This window comes from Elgaria multicarinata, chromosome 11 (assembly GCF_023053635.1).
Source record: "Elgaria multicarinata webbii isolate HBS135686 ecotype San Diego chromosome 11, rElgMul1.1.pri, whole genome shotgun sequence".
In the NCBI taxonomy this organism is placed as follows: Eukaryota; Metazoa; Chordata; class Lepidosauria; order Squamata; family Anguidae; genus Elgaria; species Elgaria multicarinata.
Genome location: NC_086181.1, coordinates 13,094,150 through 13,112,823, shown reverse-complemented (window position 1 = coordinate 13,112,823; position 18,674 = coordinate 13,094,150). Strand labels below are relative to the sequence as shown.

At 43.5% G+C, this 18,674-nt stretch overlaps 1 protein-coding gene across 1 annotated transcript; it reads left to right on the top strand.

Moving 5' to 3' along the window:
- The first annotated feature begins 9,730 nt into the window (after positions 1-9,730).
- Positions 9,731-17,669, top strand: HOXB13 (homeobox B13). Its single transcript, XM_063136497.1, has 2 exons — positions 9,731-10,291; positions 16,713-17,669. The coding sequence occupies exons 1-2, from the start codon at positions 10,102-10,104 to the stop codon at positions 17,009-17,011; spliced, it is 489 nt and encodes a 162-aa protein (XP_062992567.1). The 5' UTR covers positions 9,731-10,101; the 3' UTR covers positions 17,012-17,669.
- Positions 17,670-18,674: the final 1,005 nt, after the last annotated feature.

Here is an 18,674-nt window from a genome sequence, read left to right as displayed (position 1 = left end):
TTCTAAAGTCCGGTCCAGGAACTGGGAAACCCAAAGGCAAAAAGTAATGACAGACCTTTGGAAACTGATTTGGGGTTGGGGGGGATTATTATTATTATTATTATTATTATTATTATTATTATTATTATTATTATTATTTATAATATTATGTCTGTCTTTTTGTCAAAGAAATGTCAATACCTTTTATCGTAAGACTGTGACATGGAGTGTGCTGATTTGTATAAATTCCATTGAAGTCAGAGAGAATGGCTTTTCCCCAGTTGAAACAGAAACTAAGTTTGCAATCTTATGGATATTTACTCAGGAAAAAAAATTAAGTTCAGTGGGGCTTACTCCCAGGTAAATGTGTATAGGATGGCAATGTAAGACCCACTAACCTTAATGGGACAGTCCTAGGACTGAATTGACAGTCCTTGTATGATTGCATTGCCAGGCTGCAATCCTATATCCACTTATCTGGGAGTAAGTCCCATTGAAATCAATGCGGCTTAACTCTGAGTAGTCACCTATCTCCTTGCTTTGTAAATCTTTACTTTTGAGAGTCAAAGAAGTCTTTGCCCGAAGAGTTCCCGGAGGTCGCTGTGTTTTATTTGGCTGCAAATTACCACAATAATTCCTTCCATTTCTGACCAAAGCCAAAATAATTTAGTTCAGCCTCCCCCAACCTGATGCCCCAGATGTGTTGGACTGCAACTCCCATCGTTCCCAGGCAGCATTGGCCATTGGCCATAGGAGTTGCAGTCCAAAACAGTCCAAGGACACCAGGCTGGGGAAGGCCAGCATAGTACTAGTTGGCTGTATCTCTTTTTATTGGTCCATCCATCAACCAATTATTCCCACCCATCCCGAACAAGAAATATGTCTCATTAATATTTTTAAATTACTTGAACATCAAAAAACAGGGGTAAATTAGAGGTTCAGTGAATTAATCTCCGTGTTCAATATTCCATCTATCCAGTAATGCATGGAGGTCTTAGAAGTACCTTAAGATAGTTCCTTCTCTGTCTAGCACACCAAAACTCAGGCCATTTCACACGTGACGTTTAATTTGGTTTCCTCCATTAGCTGCCCTGCAGATTTTCTAAAGTCTCCTTTATCATCACATATCTGCCTATTCCTCATCTTTCACGTTGTTAAGATTGTGTGAACTTGAAGCAGTCCCACAGGTGGAAAACTACTGACAAAATCAAAGTCACAACTGCAGCTGGGAGTCTGATGGACGCACATGTGTGAACCCTCCCTTTGTCCTTTTGGTTGTAGTGAAGTTTGTTTCCAACTAGCGTTGCCTTAAAACAAAACAAAGCACCGCCCTTGGTACATTCGCTTAGGAAAATGCCTTAAGCCGAAAACCTAGGGCCATTGTACAAGCGAGATTAGAGGTGAGGGAGAGGGCAGATCCCTCTGTTTAAACCTGGATCTATCGCAATCGCGGTAGAACGCGGAGGTGAAGTCAGATGTATAGAGCAAGACGAGGGTACCCCTGGGTGAAGAGTCCCACCCACACCCACCCCTTAGGCTTACCTTTCTGCAGTCCCTTTTCCCAAGCGCTGTTCTGCCATCCGAGCTAGTAGATAAAGGTGCCTGGGGTGAGGGGCTATGAGTTGGCAGGTCCGTGGGGCGGTGGTCCGGCTCCCCTGACTTAGGCGCCCCCTTTGCTTCTTAAATCAAACCCTGCACTCCGGCTTTCTAAGTCCTGGAGAGTCATGCTATGGAGGGACGCCTAACAAACGCGTCTACACCCTGTGGGGTAGGACACAGGTGTTCACGGGCTCCCGAGCACCCGACAACAAGGTGGCCACGATCTCCATCTCCCCATCGGTGTGTAATGCGCACGAGATCGAACTGCATCCGTACCTACAGAATCAAGTCTATACAACGCAGTACACTTTAATGGGCTTAGCTTACTCTGGTTGTTTAGGATTTTGACTGGAAGAAGAAATTCAAAAGCCTTCAGAAGTTTAGGTAGCATTCCCTAGAATATCAGTGTAGATGTGTAAATAATATCACAAAAGATAGCTTCTGAAACTATTTTTTCTTACTCAGTAACAATTCAAGACCTTTTAAAATTATGCTTTTCTTCCTTCCTTCCTTCCTTCTTTCCTCCCCCCCTCTCTGCAGGCGTGCTTGCGCACACGCACACACACACTGTTAAAAGGCCTTGAGTTCTTCCTAAATAAGAAAACGTTTCAGAAACTATTTAAGTGATAGTTCAGATAAATATTTTCCCCATAAAATTCAGGAATGTAATGTAATGTAATGTTCCTGTTCTATTATTCAGTCAATCTGGGTAAAGGGGGAAATCACGACTTTCATTTCTACAGAAAAGTGCACGCAAACACACACACACACACACACACACACACACACACACACACACACACACACACACACACGGGGGCAGTAAATCCCCCCCACACACTTGTGATCTGATTGCACGTAGTTTATGCACGTGGATAAGGCATGAGTTCAAACTTGGTACCTTGAATGTAATATCTTGATGAATGTATAGTAGTCATATTCTTGTTTTTTGAGGATTTGGTTAAATTCAGTGAATATCGTGTTTTGTTCCAAAAAAGGGATGTCGGCGTGGTGGGTGGGGAGGTGAAACTTTTAAAGTCTGGCTAGCGTTGGGCCTTGGTAAACTTTGTTATAGATTAATCTGTGCCTATATCTCAGCCTCACTACTTTGCAAACTGGTAACTTTATTGTTTATTTTACATGGCTAATTTGCATTTGCAATCCTACTTTCTACAGAGAAGGGTAAACAAATTAGGGGGGAATTCCCCCCCTCTTTTTTCCGCCTAACTTCTGTGTCAATTGGATACGATTTATGAATGTGGGTGAGGCGCTTCCTACAACTTTGGAAGTTACACGTAATATCCAAATGTATTTATTTTACGGAATAATCCTTGATATGTGATTGCCTTCTTTTCCTGAGAGCGTTTGGTTAAATTCAATGAGTTGGATCCAGATTTAGCCATGTTTAGAGCAGATCCATTGAACTCATTGGGACAGATAAGTCAGGACTGAGTTCAGTCCCGCTTATTTCGATGGATCTGCTTTAAGTATGACGAAATCTGGATCATTCCAACCCATTGAATATTGTGCTGGTTCCATTTTTACTCAATACATGTAGCCAGATTTTAAAGCCCGGCTCGGACGCAGATACATCTACCAAGAGCTTAATCTCCAGAAAAATACGCAGGAGAGGAAATCAAGCTTGCCTGGAAACACCTCCACCCCCCACCCCCACTCCCTTATTCCCTGGTGTGTGGGGTTATTTCCGTCGTTCAGCGGGGAGAGAAATGCACTCTGGGCAGCATCAAGCTTTGCATGTAATTTAGGGTTGAGCCTTGGCACTGAAAACAACTACCGGAGCAGAACCATGTCACAAATTTAAGCCCTGCCTGGATCTCAGCCTTACAGCACCCATCTGCAAAATGGGAATGTTACACATTATCCTATCCCCAGGTCGATGAAAAGATAAGCGAGATAAAGACGATAAAGGATTTTGGTGGTTATTCTATGGGGCTGGTTTGCTTTCGTCATCCATTAGTGCAGACACTCCTCATTCTTGTGAGGCTTTAGCTGTGTGAAAGGGAACAGGACGTCCTCACACACATGTTCAGAAACACACGTGATCAGCAACACTCGTGACAGTCTAGCAAGCCATGGCCTGAATATATAATCCTAGTATCTCCTTTCGGCTTCAGTCCTGTACATACTCACTTGGGACACTGTTTGCTTCTGCGTAGACCATGCCTAGGCTTGGGCTATAATCTGTTTCCAGTGCAATCCTATGTATGTCCACTCAGAAGTAAATCCAATTGACTTGAATGGGACTTAGTCCTAGGTATGTGTTTATAGGATCGCATCTAGTGTTACACCCTCGATACTCCGTAGTGGCTCTTCGTTGGATTTCTGCCTCTCCATTCTCCAAACAGAAGGCATCTAAGTGCTGTCGAATACTTTTTTGCCAGCCAAATGGTGAGAATCAAATAGAAGAAGGGTGTATGAAAGGGTTCAGCCAGTGACAGAATTTGGCAGGGATGTTGTCCCAATTGCTGCTAAAGTCCATTGGTCCAATGGACTAGCAGTTTAGTCCATTGGATTTCATGGGATGGTTAGTTACACTCTGTTCCCATCGCTTGGGGACTGGACTGCTCCTGGCCTTGGCAGGCAGAGAAGGGGGTGGGTGAGAGCCGGGCAAACTTACCTGGCCCTCAAGTGACCCTGGATCTGTGTTCCCCACCCTGGTGCCCTCGAGTTGTGTTGGACTGCATCTCTCATCCTCACCACCCAACTTGCTAGCTGGGAGTTGAGTTCAGCACTTCAATAGGGAAGCCGATTGGAGGAAGGCTGCTCTAGGTCCAAGCAGGAGTCAGACAGTGCTTGTTAGAGAGCAAAGTAGTTGGGTGAACAAGCGTGTAATGAATAGTTGATAGTGATGTACTGCAAAGGGTTCATGTAACTAATGTTTTATAGATCCTTGCAACAACAACAAAAAGGATCAGCCTGATATTAATACGTTAAGTTTTTTATTGATTTTTTTGCTGATAGGACTGATGATATATCCCCATGTCTTCAGAAACAAACATCTATTTCTCTCTCTCTCTCTCTCTCTCTCTCTCTCTCTCTCTCTCTCTCTCTCTCTCTCTCTCTCTCTGTGTGTGTATCTGAGTCTATCTGTTTTTCTGTCTATCTATTTCTCTGTGTGCATATCTGTATTTTTTAATCTATCTTCTATCTATTTCTCTCCGTCTCTCTCTGTCTGTGTTTCTCTCTCTCAGTGTGTGTGTTGTGTGAGTATCTGAGTCTATGTATCTATCTGTCTGTCTATCTATTTCTCTCTGTGTGTATCTGTGTCTATTTATCTTCTCTCTGTGTGTGAATCTCTCTCTCTCTCTCTCTCTCTCTCTCTTCCTCTCCCTGTGTGTGTGTGCATGTGTGCACGTCTAGCTATTTATTTCTCTTTGAGTCTCTCTCTCTCTCTCTCTTTCTCTCTTTCTCTTTTTTTCTCTGTTTGAATCTGTGGATCTATCTACTTCTCCCGCTCACTCCTTCCTCCCCACTCTCTGTGTCGATCTATTTCTCATTTCTCTTGGTGTGTAACTATTTGGAATGTATATGTCTGATTATTTATGATCTAAATTCAGTATTATTGCGGTAGATCAACATATATTACAATATTGTGCACTTCTGGCTACACCGTTGGGGTGGAGCCTCAGCTTAATGGCAGAGCACCTGCTTGCATGCAGAAGGTCCCAAGTTCCATCCCTGCCACCTCCAGGTAGGGCTGGGGAAGAATCCTGCCTGAAACCCCGGAGAACCACTGCCAGTCAGTGTGGACAAGACTGGGCTACATGAACAAGTCGCCTACCTTGGCATAGGACAGTTTCCTATTCTCTGTTGCGTATTGTTTGGAATCTGTCTGGAATACACTTACGTGGTCAAAATCAACACAGTTTAGTAGCACCTTAAAGCTTTAAACGTTGTTAATGGCATAAAGCACCTCATCTGTCCACAAAATCATAGGATGTAATTCATCTTTAAACGTGCTACCTACAAGACCCTCTGTTGTGTTTGCTGTCTGAAAATGCTTACAAGGTAAGAACCCACAGGATGTACCAGAATCTACGCTCTGACTTTGAAGCAGATTATCTTGGAGGTTATGCCTCATAGATCTCAGTGGAACTTGAACCAAGGCTTAGGAATGCAGCTTTGATTTATAATTACAACACTGCACACCTCCGCCGAGAAACTCGTTTGAATTTACAAATAAACACAACAGATTACTGCCAGCTATCTGGGGACCAAAAAATATCCAAATAAATAAATAAATAAATAAGCATTATATCTTTATTACTTTCTCTGCATATTGCAGCACTGTAGACCATAATTCAGTACCTTCCTCACAATATTAATTAATTAGTTACGTAACATTTCTAGGTCGCCTTTCAAGCAAACCGATGGCCCTCAAGGTAGCTTACAAAACAAAGGAAAATAGTATATATAACTCCACTGTAAACACCTCAGGAATGCCAAAATGAAACATTATTCTGCTTGAATCCAATTCATTAGACTCTCGGAGATCTGTAAAGCTGTCCCAATGTAGTACATATAAAGCAAACTTTTTTTGTTTTGTTTTTTAAAATTTAAAACTATGCCCTCCAGATGATATAGCTGAGCTTATTACTTGGGAGGAGAACTGGAGGGTGCGAATTCTTTACCTTCATCCACCTTCATAATTTCTCATGTACAGGTGGAGAATCGAGAGAGTGAGAGAAGGACTGTCTAAAGATGGATACCTATCTGGCCCAGGTCGGGCTTAACTAGAGATACACTGGATTGTGTCCATACTTAGTTAAGACCTATTGAAATCAATGGGACTTACTTAAGTCCCATTGATTTCAATAAGTTCCCTCTATCTTTGACTAACCCTAGACCCAACGCAACCCATATAACAGAGCGATTCAACTCAGAAGTACTCCCCATTGAATTCCCAGGTAAATAAGTGTAATATTGCAATTTAACATGGGTTTTCACACCACTGACTTAAAGTGAGTCAATATTTTGCTAAGCATGTAAAACACACACACACACACACACACACATCCCGCCCCATCTCACCCCTCTTTCTTTCTTTCCTTCCTTCCAGTAGGTTTTAATCCATTTGGTAGGCAGATTAACTTTAGCTACAAATTAACATTTGAGGCACCCAGGTAAAGGGCACCAAGAGACCCTGTTCTCTTTCCTGTGCCACATTTGAATTTAAGTTAGAAACGTGAAAGTCAGATTCCTCCCTCCCCATCACACACACACACCCCGTAGCGTAGATGCAAAGTCAGCAGTTCTTTTTTATTTCAATATGGTACCACAGTATCCTTCTAGCAATAAGAAACGAGGGGTACTTAGACTCCGTTTTAATCTCTCTCCCTCTCCCTCTCCCTCCTAATCCAGTTTAAATCTGGACCTTTCAAAAACAACGTGCACTTAAATGCTATGGGGTTCAAGTAGGAAAGAACAGCTAGAAAGCATAACTTGCTGTAGGTTGCACTCCGTGTTAACGATTGGTCTGTTGTTATCTCTTGGCTTTTGCTTGGCATCTAGAGATGATGGAGCCCTCTACTAGCTTTAAGGCCTGGACTGTGATGGAAGACAAGGCTCAATTTCTTGTTGGAATCTGCTCAGCAAAGGATTGTAATAATTTCCTTTTTGCAGAGGCGGGGACAGTCTTGATTTGCTCAAGGTCTCTCGCTGAACCCCTGAATGGGGAAAGATTTGAACTCAGGTCTAGCACAGGATTTCTTCCACCATTCTGTTAGAACACCTCTCCAGCTTCATAGGCAATCAAAAGTCCCAGTGCTTCTCCCGGCGCTGGGGGAACAAGGTTACATTGAATGAGATCAAGGTTTTGAAGAAGTACGTGTGTGTGTGTGTGTGTGTGTGTGTGTGTGTGTGTGTGTGTGTGTAAATCTTGCTTTATTTTTATTCCATTTGTATATATTCATACTTTTTCCCTACGTGGGAATTGAGAGAGTTATGGCAATGCTTTCTATGGGATTTGGGGTGTGTGTGTGTGAGAGAGTAAGGGGGTGGAGAGAAAGGGAAGAGAGAACTAATATATTTTAAAATCATACTTGTGTATTTTAAGCACTTGCCTTCGAAAAGAGGCGATGGTGGTTGTGTATGTATAGTCCATTAGCAGACATCCAGCAGTCTCTTCTGGTTCTTTTGCAAATAAATTAATAGAAATCAAACAAGAGGAACACAGAAACCCGCTGCCTTGAAAAACAAAAGCTGGAAGTAAAACGGCTTGACAAAGGCGACCAATGTTATGAAGGGCAAATTACTTTTAGAAACCCAGCAGAATTCTAGTGAAGTTGCTTGTGGGGAAGTCTTTGGATTGGCAGACCTCCTAGGCGGTTGGAAAAGTAGATTGACCCTGATAGTGAATCGAGGGGGCATCAGGGTTTACTCGGCCCTTTCCTGCCTCCATTCCTTTTCTGTTAAATGTATTTCTTTTGCAAAGTCAAATCACATTGATTCCAACGGACTTAAGATCTCAGGAGTATACGTCCTCTTAGGTGTGTTTTTTAAAAATAAAAATCCTATTGATCATTCTCAACTTGTATAAGATGCCATACACCAATACATCTTTCCCTTCTCTGGAATGAACCATGTCCCCTACCTCTTATTTTCTGTTCAAATTGACACTTACGCTCACGCGCTCTCTCTCTCGCTCTCTCTTTCTCTCTCCCCCCCCCCACGAATTATATAATACTCTGAATGGGGACAGGTAATCAACACCCCCGTTTTTGCACACAGCATTCATTAATTCACACTTCTCAAACGTCTCGACATGTCAAAACTGAGTTCCTGCATTCACTTTCTTCCCACCATCCAGGGCAAATCAGAAAGGCCTGTGTGTGTACTCTAATCAACGGCAAGACCTGCAAATCTTCACCGATTATTACTTCTGCACATAGTTGATGCAAGGGGACAGTTTCGCTTTGCCCATGTATATTCCGCATAGTAGTCTGCGGTTTGCTGTCACCTACAAACTTCTTTCTTCCTTTCTTTTCTTTATCTTCTTTCTTTTTCTTTCATAATGAATGAAAATGATGTCTTTTAAAATGATGTCTTTTAAAAACTAATAAGAATAAAACACATATAAACCAATCTGTTCTCACATGCATGTGTTTTAAACTCATACACCATATTCCCGCAAGGCAGAGAGGAAGTGCCCCCAGTGGATTTCCACAATCATACAAGGTTCAGGCGTTATTATGGGGATATTTTGGATATTCCCCCAAAGAATTAAGAGGAGAGGGGGACGTGTTCCGAACAGACTGCCTGCAATTTGTAAGGGATGGGAAGAACGTCATGACCTCAAATGGATCAGAACTGGAAGTTACTTTCTTCCTTCTCTTTTTCGAATTCCATATATTGGCAGCCCGGACAATCACTTCTACTTCAGCCCATATTTCCCTTTCCATTGAACTGTGTCTGTTCACTGGTGTATCCCCCCACCCCCACCCCACCCCCACCCCCACCTCCCCTCCTCCTCAATCTGGTCAGACTGAAGGAAAAGCAATCACAATAAGATAAAATAAAATAATACTAATATTCATATCCAATCCCTTCCTGCACAGAAGCTCGTCACGTGTGGGAGTCCCTCCCCACCCCTCCCGCTCCTTTCTCGCCGTCTGGCCATAAAAGCATTTTCGCAATGTTGGCCTCCTCCCCCTCCGCTCCCCTCCCCTCCCCTCCCCTCCCCCTGCCCAGAACGTCTCAGTGGACGCGCTTCAGCCAATGGGAGCGCCATTGTGGGCAAGCCACGTCTTTTGCGTGGGGGGGGGAGGGGGAGGGAGAGGAGACCTGGGCCCGGGCGCCCGGGCGACCCTCCTTTGGCACTCGCCAGCCTTTTAAAGCCCTGCTCGCCGCCCGGCCCGGCCCCCAGTCGCGCCCCGGCTCGCTGCCGCCACCCCGACGGATCGCAGCTCGCGGGCAGACGCGCCCCATGCGCCATCCGGCGGCGCTCTCGGCTCGATGGACTCGGAGGCAGCCTTCGGGGCAGCGCGCCGGAGCCGGGACGAGGCGCCCCGCAAGGGCATGGACGGCTTGCTGAGCGCGGCCGCCTATCCGGCCGGCGGCCACTGCCGGAGCGCGGCTCTGGGCGAGCCCGGCAGCCCCGCCATGCACGCCGCCGCTGCCGCCGCCGCCGCGTACCCTCCTCCGTTGGACGGCCCGCCGCCGCCGCCGCTGCCTTCCCCCACGGGCTCCGGCGACAGCTCGGCCAAGCCCTGCATCCCGTGCCCGGCCGCCCTCCCGCAAGCGTCGCCCCCCGCCACCACCTCGCCCTTCTCCTACGGATGCTTCGGCGGCGGCTACTACTCTTACCGCGTGGCGCGCGGTTCCCTCAAGCCGTGCCCGCCGCCGCCCCCGCCGCCGCCGCCGCCGCCCCCTCCGCCGCAGGCTGGCGGCTACCCGGCCGAGAAGTACCTGGACGCCTACAGCTCGGCGGCCGCCCCGGAGGACTACCAAACGCGGCCGGCCGAGTTCGCCTTCTACCCGGGCTACGCGGGGCCTTACCAGCCCATGGCGAGCTACCTGGACGTGTCGGTGGTGCAGACCATCGGGGGCCCTGCGGGCGACGCCAGGCACGAGACCCTCTTGCCCGTGGACCCTTACCACGAACCCTGGGCCTTGGCCGGAGGCTGGAACAACCAAATGTGTTGTGCCAAAGACCCGAGCCCGGCGGGACACTTTTGGAAATCTGCTTTTGCAGGTAACGCGCGGCGCCTTCAGAGAAACAGCATCTCTCCCCCTTTCTCGGTCTTTCCCCCTCCGCCAGCCCCACGCCGCCGCCGCCGCCGCCGCCAAAGACGGCTCGGGGCCCGATTCTGCCTGGATACGGACGAGGGGTTGTGGTTCCTCGGGAGCAGCCCTGGTTGGAAACTTTGCCAAGCGTCCAAGGCTCCTTTATTTATTTTCATATATATTCCAGGGTTGAGCACTGGTCTAAATTAGCTCTGCTGCAAGAATTCTCTGAAGTTATTTCTGACTGCCTTGTGCCCGTGTGTGTGTGTGTGTGTGTGTGTGTGTGTGTGTGTGTGTGTGTGAGAGAGAGAGAGAGAGCGAGAGAGAGCGAGAGAGAGACTCTCCCCCCCCCCCAACCCCGTAGTATTACTACGGGCGCATCACTTCCTAGGGAATAATATATACATATGGAAAGGGTATGCATTGCATATGTTCTGTGTGTGCCCCCCCCCCCGGAATAATAAATTACTGTGTAGGTATCGCATCCTAGGGAATATATGCATATTGAATATATCTATGCGTATGTATATGATTTCCAGCGATAATGAGAGCAATTCATACCGCAATGAAACCAACGGCAAAGTGCTTCTTTTATATGACACACACACACGAGAGAGAGAGAGAGAGAGACGAAGTCCTGTGCGATGTCTATATCTCTCATTATCTCCTGGAAAATATTTACAAATTATGTATGACGTTTAACAAGTACCTGTGCCTGGATGTGTGAGGGTTCCTAAATTTAAAAAGTAGCTTAGCTGTGGGAAACGCCAGCCCAGAAGGCTGTGAAATCTCCCTTCTTGATTATTTTCAAGATCCGAATTGAATTGGCAGGTTAGACTTGCTTGTGGTTGTTTCTAAATGCCCAGGATCATTAGCATATAATTGCTGATAGTAGTAACCAGAGTTCTGTCTGAGACAGGACCAATCCCTCAAGGATCAAGCACGTGAGATGTAATCAAAACGTGTAATTAAGTGTGCAGTGTAATCATGAAGTTAAGGATGTCTCTGAACATTTGCAGAGTGTCCTTATCCCACTCCCAAGGAGCTCCCAGCTAGCCCAGAGCACAATATTGCTACAGGTGCAGGGTACCCTATTTTGGAGCAGGGCTATAGATTTCCTTTTTCTCCTGTCTGTGTGTGCGTGTTTCTCTTGGTTTTTTCCCTTTATTTGTGCTGCTGAATCTCGATCCTTCATTGGAAGTACGCGGAAAATTTGTACGTGATGATAGCAGTCGTTCCAAATGCCCTAGGGCAGATGCAGAAGTGGGGAGGGGGGATATAGGCAGAATGCAATGGTAAGGCTGGATTATTGTTGTCCCTCAGAGCTCAGTGGAACATATTAAAGAATGTAGGGTAGAGGCATGGGGGTATTTATTTCAATGGGAACTATAAGGATGCCACCCTAAATTGCAAACTGCCCCTAAAGAAATGAATGGGGTTCATTTTCTACTAGCCAGTGTACTAAGAACTGCAGCTTAATCGCAGTAGTTCCACTGCACTGGGGTCCCTCCAGGCTCTGCCTGAGGCAATGAAAAAGGGGCACACGAATTGAAAAATGAAGGGTTAAACTACCCCATAGGAAGGCCAATCCCAGAGACCGTCAAATCTTTAAGAAAAAGTTGAGGGTGGGCATATGATAAGGAAGGGGGACACACACATTGAATCCACAAAAACATAGAGATCTCTGGAGGGCCATGGTGGAAAGAGTGTTGTCTTAAATATGTCATACAAGGGGGCGTGGTGGAAGATTGTGTGTGTGTGTGTGTGTGTGTGTGTGTGTGTGCGTGCGCGCGCGTGTATGTAGATTAGATGGCTGCTCCTTTCAGGCTCTTACACTCCCCTGATTCTCTGCATGGTTCTCCAGTGCCTACTGTGGTAATTGATGTTCAAGAAAACGTCACCACCAGGGGTCGTGGAATCTTCCTCTTCCCTATCGCTCTGTCCTGGGGCCATTGCAGTCTATGCCTGCAACCCCTCAAGCCATTCACTCCAGTTGCAGCCTATCACATTATGTAGGAATTATCAGGGAATGTGTGAGTCTTGAGTTGCACACCTAATGAGCAGCCATATCTGGCAAGAGTTGTCTCAAGAGATAGCCTGTTGATTTTCTTATAGTTCAGTGGCTTTACTGAAAATGAATCTCCTCGTATTAACTCAATAACAACACAAAATATAATAATTAATTCTGTTTGAAGAATTCTATAAAACCCCAAACCTTCCATATTCCCAGGCCAACTTAAATTACTTCCAAAAGACATATCATTTTACCTGCTTTGCATTTTATTTACTTATTTATTACATTTCTATACCACCCAATAGCAGAATGTTAACATATCACAATCTATGTTCACACTCATTCATGCCTGAGATTTTATCTCTCAACTCTATCCCTGTTTGCAGTGCAACAGGGAATATTTTTTTCTTCAATGAAATCAATACATTTTCTGACCGGGGTGGGTGGGTGGGGGGAACTTATCTATGACTAAGAAAGTGACTTAGACCCAATTTCAAGCTGTAATCAGTTAACATGCTCATTTGAAGGAAATCCCATTTCTTTTAATGGAATACCTTCTACTAGAGTGTGCTTATGATTTCAACTAAACTTTTCATATGGGCTAGAATGAAATAACATTCTCCTTCCCTTCTGCTTCATTAATAATAAACTGACACCCAACTACCCCTATTCAAAGAGTTTGCACTAAAAATAACTTCAGGACAGAAATCTGCATGTTTGCCTTGGGATCAGTATCCAAAATTCTTCCTGTGGATTTAATGTGGTTTAAATTCCTGGAAAGTATTAGGCTATTTTACTTATGGACACACATTCTAAGCCATTATTTGTTACTAATTTTGTTTCAGGAGCAACCATTGTAGTTAATCCACTCCACTTCTAAATATAAATACTATGTTGATTCAAGACAAGATTATATGCCTGAAGCAATTCCTTATTATTGATAGTGTAGCTATGTAAAGCAGTGTTCCAAAACTATTTGTGTTTATTTTTATTATACCTTTTAGCTACAGAACCTTCCAAAGCCATGTATAATATTTTGAGATAATACAGTACCAATAAAGATTAATATTATGCAGCAGAAGAATATCATGATGCCATCTCATAACATTACTTAACATCCAATATTATTTTCATTGTGTACATAGTAATATTGGAGGGCCCAAGCTAATGAACCACAGGTTTTAGATCCAATAGCAAAAATCACAGTACTCCATGCTTCCAGTGAATACCAGGAAAAATTTGTTTCAGAATTATTCATTACAATAGAATGTACCCCTAAATTCCATGTTACTTGGATTCAGTATTTTCACTACTTTCAATTCCTTGCCTCTACACACTACCACCACCACAACAATAAAAAGTAAAGGTGAAATAGCAGGATGTTCTCTTCTGCAAACCCTAGTGAAATAATGGGACAAGCACACATTCTCCCATGCAGCTGAATGGGGCTTGTGCAGGAGATTTCCTCACTGGGTTTTCTCTACTTTTGCAGTTAGATAATTGTAGACCCTGGATTTAATGGTCTTATGTGAGGCGGGTCTTTAGTTCAGGGTTCCTCTGGTTCCCTCGAGATGTGTTGGACTACAACTCCCACAATCCTCAGCCAGCATGGCCAGGCTGCTTTAGGTGGCAATGCATATACTACTTCACTTACTTCAAAATGTGATTCTCCGTTCTACTCTGACAGCACCACTGATTTGCTCTAATGCAGCCTTTCCTGATGTGTTTCCCTCCAGATGTTTTAGACTACAACACCCATAATCTCTGACCATTGGCCATGCTTTCTGGGGCTAATGTGAGTTGTAGTACAAAACGGGAGGAGGAACGGACACGCCACATTCGGAAGGCTTGTTTTAATGCTTGATTATTGTGCAGCACTGATAAACTGTCATATATGACTGACTGCAGAATTACAGAGGCAATTAACTATTCAAATTCAATAATACATCACAACAATAATCATTGGCACAGCAATAAAGTCTATTTCCTTCTATCATCATAGCACATACTATTGGTGCAATGCACAGTATTGTTGTGGCAGTATCAACCCGAAGAAGTATAAATATCCGATATAAATATTTCTGTAATATATAGTGCTGTCTATGCTTCTCCACCACTAGCATCTAGTAGTATTTAGTAGCATCTAATCTGGATAGTACTACTCTAGACAGAAAAGGACAACCAAGCAAAAACGTTCTGTCTCAAATATTCACCCACCCACCCCTATCTATCTATCTATCTATCTATCATCGATCGATGATAGATAGATAGATAGATAGATAGATAGATAGATAGATAGATAGATAGATATGTCACAACGATGGGTTGAATCCAACCTTAGACAGAATAGATACATTTAAATAATAAGATTTTATCATTACTTAAACCATGAATAATTTATGTCCCATTGGTATCAATGGATTTACTTTAAGTCTGGATCCAACGCATTGCTTCCAATAGCAAATTTAAGTATGTGATTATTTCTCTCTCAGTTCAAATATAATGGTGCTTAAGAGTACCTATTCCTGATTGGATCATATCCATATTTTTAAAAACATCAATTTAGCAAAATATATTAAGCCTCATATCGTCTCAAAACTCAACTGAGGATTTGAATGGCAGATGGTGGCCATAATATGTGTTGTCTGCTAACTCATCCCCAATATCTAAATGATACTTAATTCCTGGTCTGAATAATTCCACAATGGTTTTCAGATCTATGTGTATCTGTTCTACAGAATTTTTCATGCCTTCGGGTCACAATATTTTTTCAGTGAATCTCAAATGACATGGCAGTGACCTAACATTACAGAAATATGCAATTTCCTGCAGTTTTAAGGTAGAATCTTGGGTTTTGTCTTGAAATAAATAAATAACCGAGAATTCTTCAAAATACAGACTGTCTGTAAAATGTTGCTTTCAGTTTGTTATACAGTATGCTTTGTAACACTTCATATTGTTTTCATTCAGCACATTGCAAAATGGCATGCTGTTGGTTCTTTAAAAAGATTGATTGTTTTCACTTTATGTAACACTCCACGTCCTCGACTCAGAACTAAGATCTGGCTCCCCCTCCCCCTCGGATATGACTAGCATGCAATCGCAAATAACCATAACAACTTCAGGCATATTCATTACTTGTATGTATTAAGATGCATTGTTATTTTCTTTGAGTGTATTCATTATTACAGCCTGACTCTCCAGCCCTGTCAAAATGCCAGTTGCTCACACACAGAGAGGTGGGCAGTATGTTTAGGATTAATAATGGAAGGTCACCAACAGTGTGGTGTGGTGGTGGTGGTGGTGGTGGGGTGTGTGTGTGTGTGTGTGTGTGTGTGTGTGTGTGTGTGTGTGTGAGAGAGAGAGAGAGAGAGAGAGAGAGAGAGAGAGAGAGAGAGAGAGAGAGAGAGAGAGAGAGAGAGATCTAAGTAGGACCCTAAAGCCCTGTGAATAAGGAGAGAGAACTGGGAAAACGTACATGTGGACAAATTAAGGACCAAATGTTGAATAATTTCCGAATGCTCCCCCACAAAAATATCTATGGGAGAGTAAATCCCAGGGAAATAAATTGGGCTTAACATAAAATAAATTGTTTACAAATGGTGTAAAAGTTACTCAGTCAATTTGAACCCCAACAAAGACAATTTAACTGGGACTAATTTGTAATCTCTCCATTGTCGTCGTGGTTATTGTTGTTAGTTTTCCCAACAGAAGAGAAGAGGATGAGGTTGGAAATACAGAAACTAGTCATCTAATGTATTACCCAATCGTAAACACACATGTCCCATGATTACAGTGGACTAGGTAGCAAATGAGAGGAATTCTTGCCAAGCAGATCAATTAGATGGAGATACTAGTTTTCCCGTGTTTGCATAGGACAAGTCACACACGATTAATCTGGTCCAATTAGATTTATTTTGCTCTCCACGCACCCTAGGCAGATGATTTCAGCGGCATGAGATGTGCAAAGCAAACCTATAATCCAGAGTACAGAGGTAGCTCCACTACGACCACCATTACACTGGGGTCTAAATAAGCGTTATGGAGGCAGACATTTGTCTCAAGAGAACGGGCAATGCATGTGAGAATAAATCAGGCAAAAAAGAAGAAAAACAGAGAGAAAGAGTGAGTGAGTGAGTGAGTAATACAAATGTGTAGCGTCTTATCTGATGAGTTTGGGGCTTAAATTGAAAGTGAAGGGATTGTATATTAGTCAGTTTCACTCTGGCACTAGGGAGCCACCAGACAAAGGACTGGGCCGTGGTTGTCAATTTCACTACCCCAGGGCTGCCTTTTCCCCAGCCAGCGGGCCTGCCTTCCTAACTCAAGGCTAGTTTAATTGGCTCTCCTTTTTCTTTCTCTCGCTGGTCAGAAGCTGTAGGTCAACACCCTCCAGAGGGTTGTACCTTCCGCCGCGGCCGCAAGAAGAGGATCCCTTACAGCAAAGGGCAGCTGAAAGAGCTGGAGAAGGAATACTCCAACAGCAAGTTCATCACCAAGGATAAGAGAAGGAAGATTTCCGCCTCCACCAACCTCACCGAGAGACAAATCACCATTTGGTTCCAGAACCGGAGGGTTAAAGAGAAGAAAGTCGTGGCCAAGGTGAAAACCAACGCCACCAACAGCAACAGCAGCAGTAGCAGCAGCAGCAGCAGCAGTAGCAGCACCCCATGAGACAAAGACACTCAGAAGAAGGGGAAAAGAAAGAAAAGGAGGAAGGAAAGCAAGCAAGCAAGAAGCGAGCCCAGGGGGAAAGAGAGCAGGAAATTATTGCGGACACCTCTGTTGCCTCCCCACGGCCCTGCGTGGACAGGAGATGAACAAGGGAAAAGAGGGGCGCTCGGGGAGGAGGAACTGAACCAGAATAACACACGTGGAGTCTTCGGTGGGTCCCTTCCCTTTTCCAGCCATCTCGGTGGAAGCAAACGAATTTTGCTTAGGAATTTCGCTGGCGTTGACGGAGGACCCTGCTAATGTCTCTTTATTTTATTTTTGTTATTGTTGTGTTGTTATCTTGAATAAGTTAAAACCCTATTTGCAAAACAGCCAGTGATTTAAGAGCGATGCAATGTTGTTATTGTTGTTACAATTATTTTATTAGGGTGGGGAGGAGTAAACCGTGTGCAATTTAAAATTTATTTTGATGATGGTTGTTGCCACCTTAGCGCTATTGGTATGCGAATGATTTTATCTTTCTTTGGATGAAGTATAATAATTAAGAGCCGGCTTTAGGAAGTGGGGGTGGGGAAAGAAAACAAAATGAAATCGAGAGGATAAGAACTAGCTCAAGTCTAACCGAATTTCAAATGAACCCTCAAAAAACAAAAACACAAACACAAAATAAACCCCACAATTTGCTCGGTTTTGTTTCATTTCCCTTGAATAAGAATGTCATACAGATGTGAAGGAACAGTGTCATCTTTCATCTGTATGAGATAGTAATAGGTATTTTTACCATGAAGAAAATCTATAATTTATATATATATATATATATATGTGATATACATACAGTGTAATCTATGTTTTAGGGGAATTGTACATATGAGAGGTAATAATCTATATTAAAATATCAGCATTATAATGTAATGTATATTTTAGGATGGCATGCATGAGGGCTGACCACCGAATGAAGTTTTTTTTATTGATTAATCATATGGCAATCTATTAATTCATTGATTGCATTTAAATAAATTTGTATACTACCAAAATCTCATTATAAGTGCCTTTGAAGACACTGAAAGATATGTGAGGGAATTTACAATGTAGTAAACAAGAGTTACTATGCATAGTTAGAAAAGTGTGTGTGTGCAGGGGGTATACCCATCTTTAATGTTTATTTTTCATTCCTTATACATGAGAGGAAATTTGCCCTTCAAACTCAGCGCCACTGATTAAAATCTGCTCTATCCATTAAAGCTTGGAGTCCTAATTTGTTTGTCTGTATATAATATATGGAATATAAAGGCTGCAACCATATGTACACTTAAAAGGGAGCAAGTCCCTTTGAAATCCGTGGATCTTGATAGGAAGCGAAAATAGAAGGAATCCCAGTGTATATTATATTGGATACTGCCTGCTGTTGTATTAACATTCTGCTCGGATCTACACAATTTGGGAGCTCGTTCTTCTGAAATCCATGTGATTCACTAGATAAATGTGCTTAGAATGTAGATATTTAAAGGGCTTCTTTAGAGTGGGGGAAGAGAACATGTTGGAAGAGACTCGCTACTACCACTAGTAGATAAATGTTACAATTAGGACTCAGCTATGACTAGTCCTAAACACAGATTAGTTCTCCAGGCACTGTAATGAGAGAGGTTTTAGGTTAGAATTCTGA

Bases quoted from the DNA above. Each gene is read 5' to 3' on its own strand.
- HOXB13 (XM_063136497.1), top strand. From the start codon at position 10,102: ATGGCGAGCTACCTGGACGTGTCGGTGGTGCAGACCATCGGGGGCCCT. The intron at 10,292-16,712 runs GTAACGCGCGGC...GCTGGTCAGAAG, and splicing joins TTGGAAATCTGCTTTTGCAG to CTGTAGGTCAACACCCTCCA.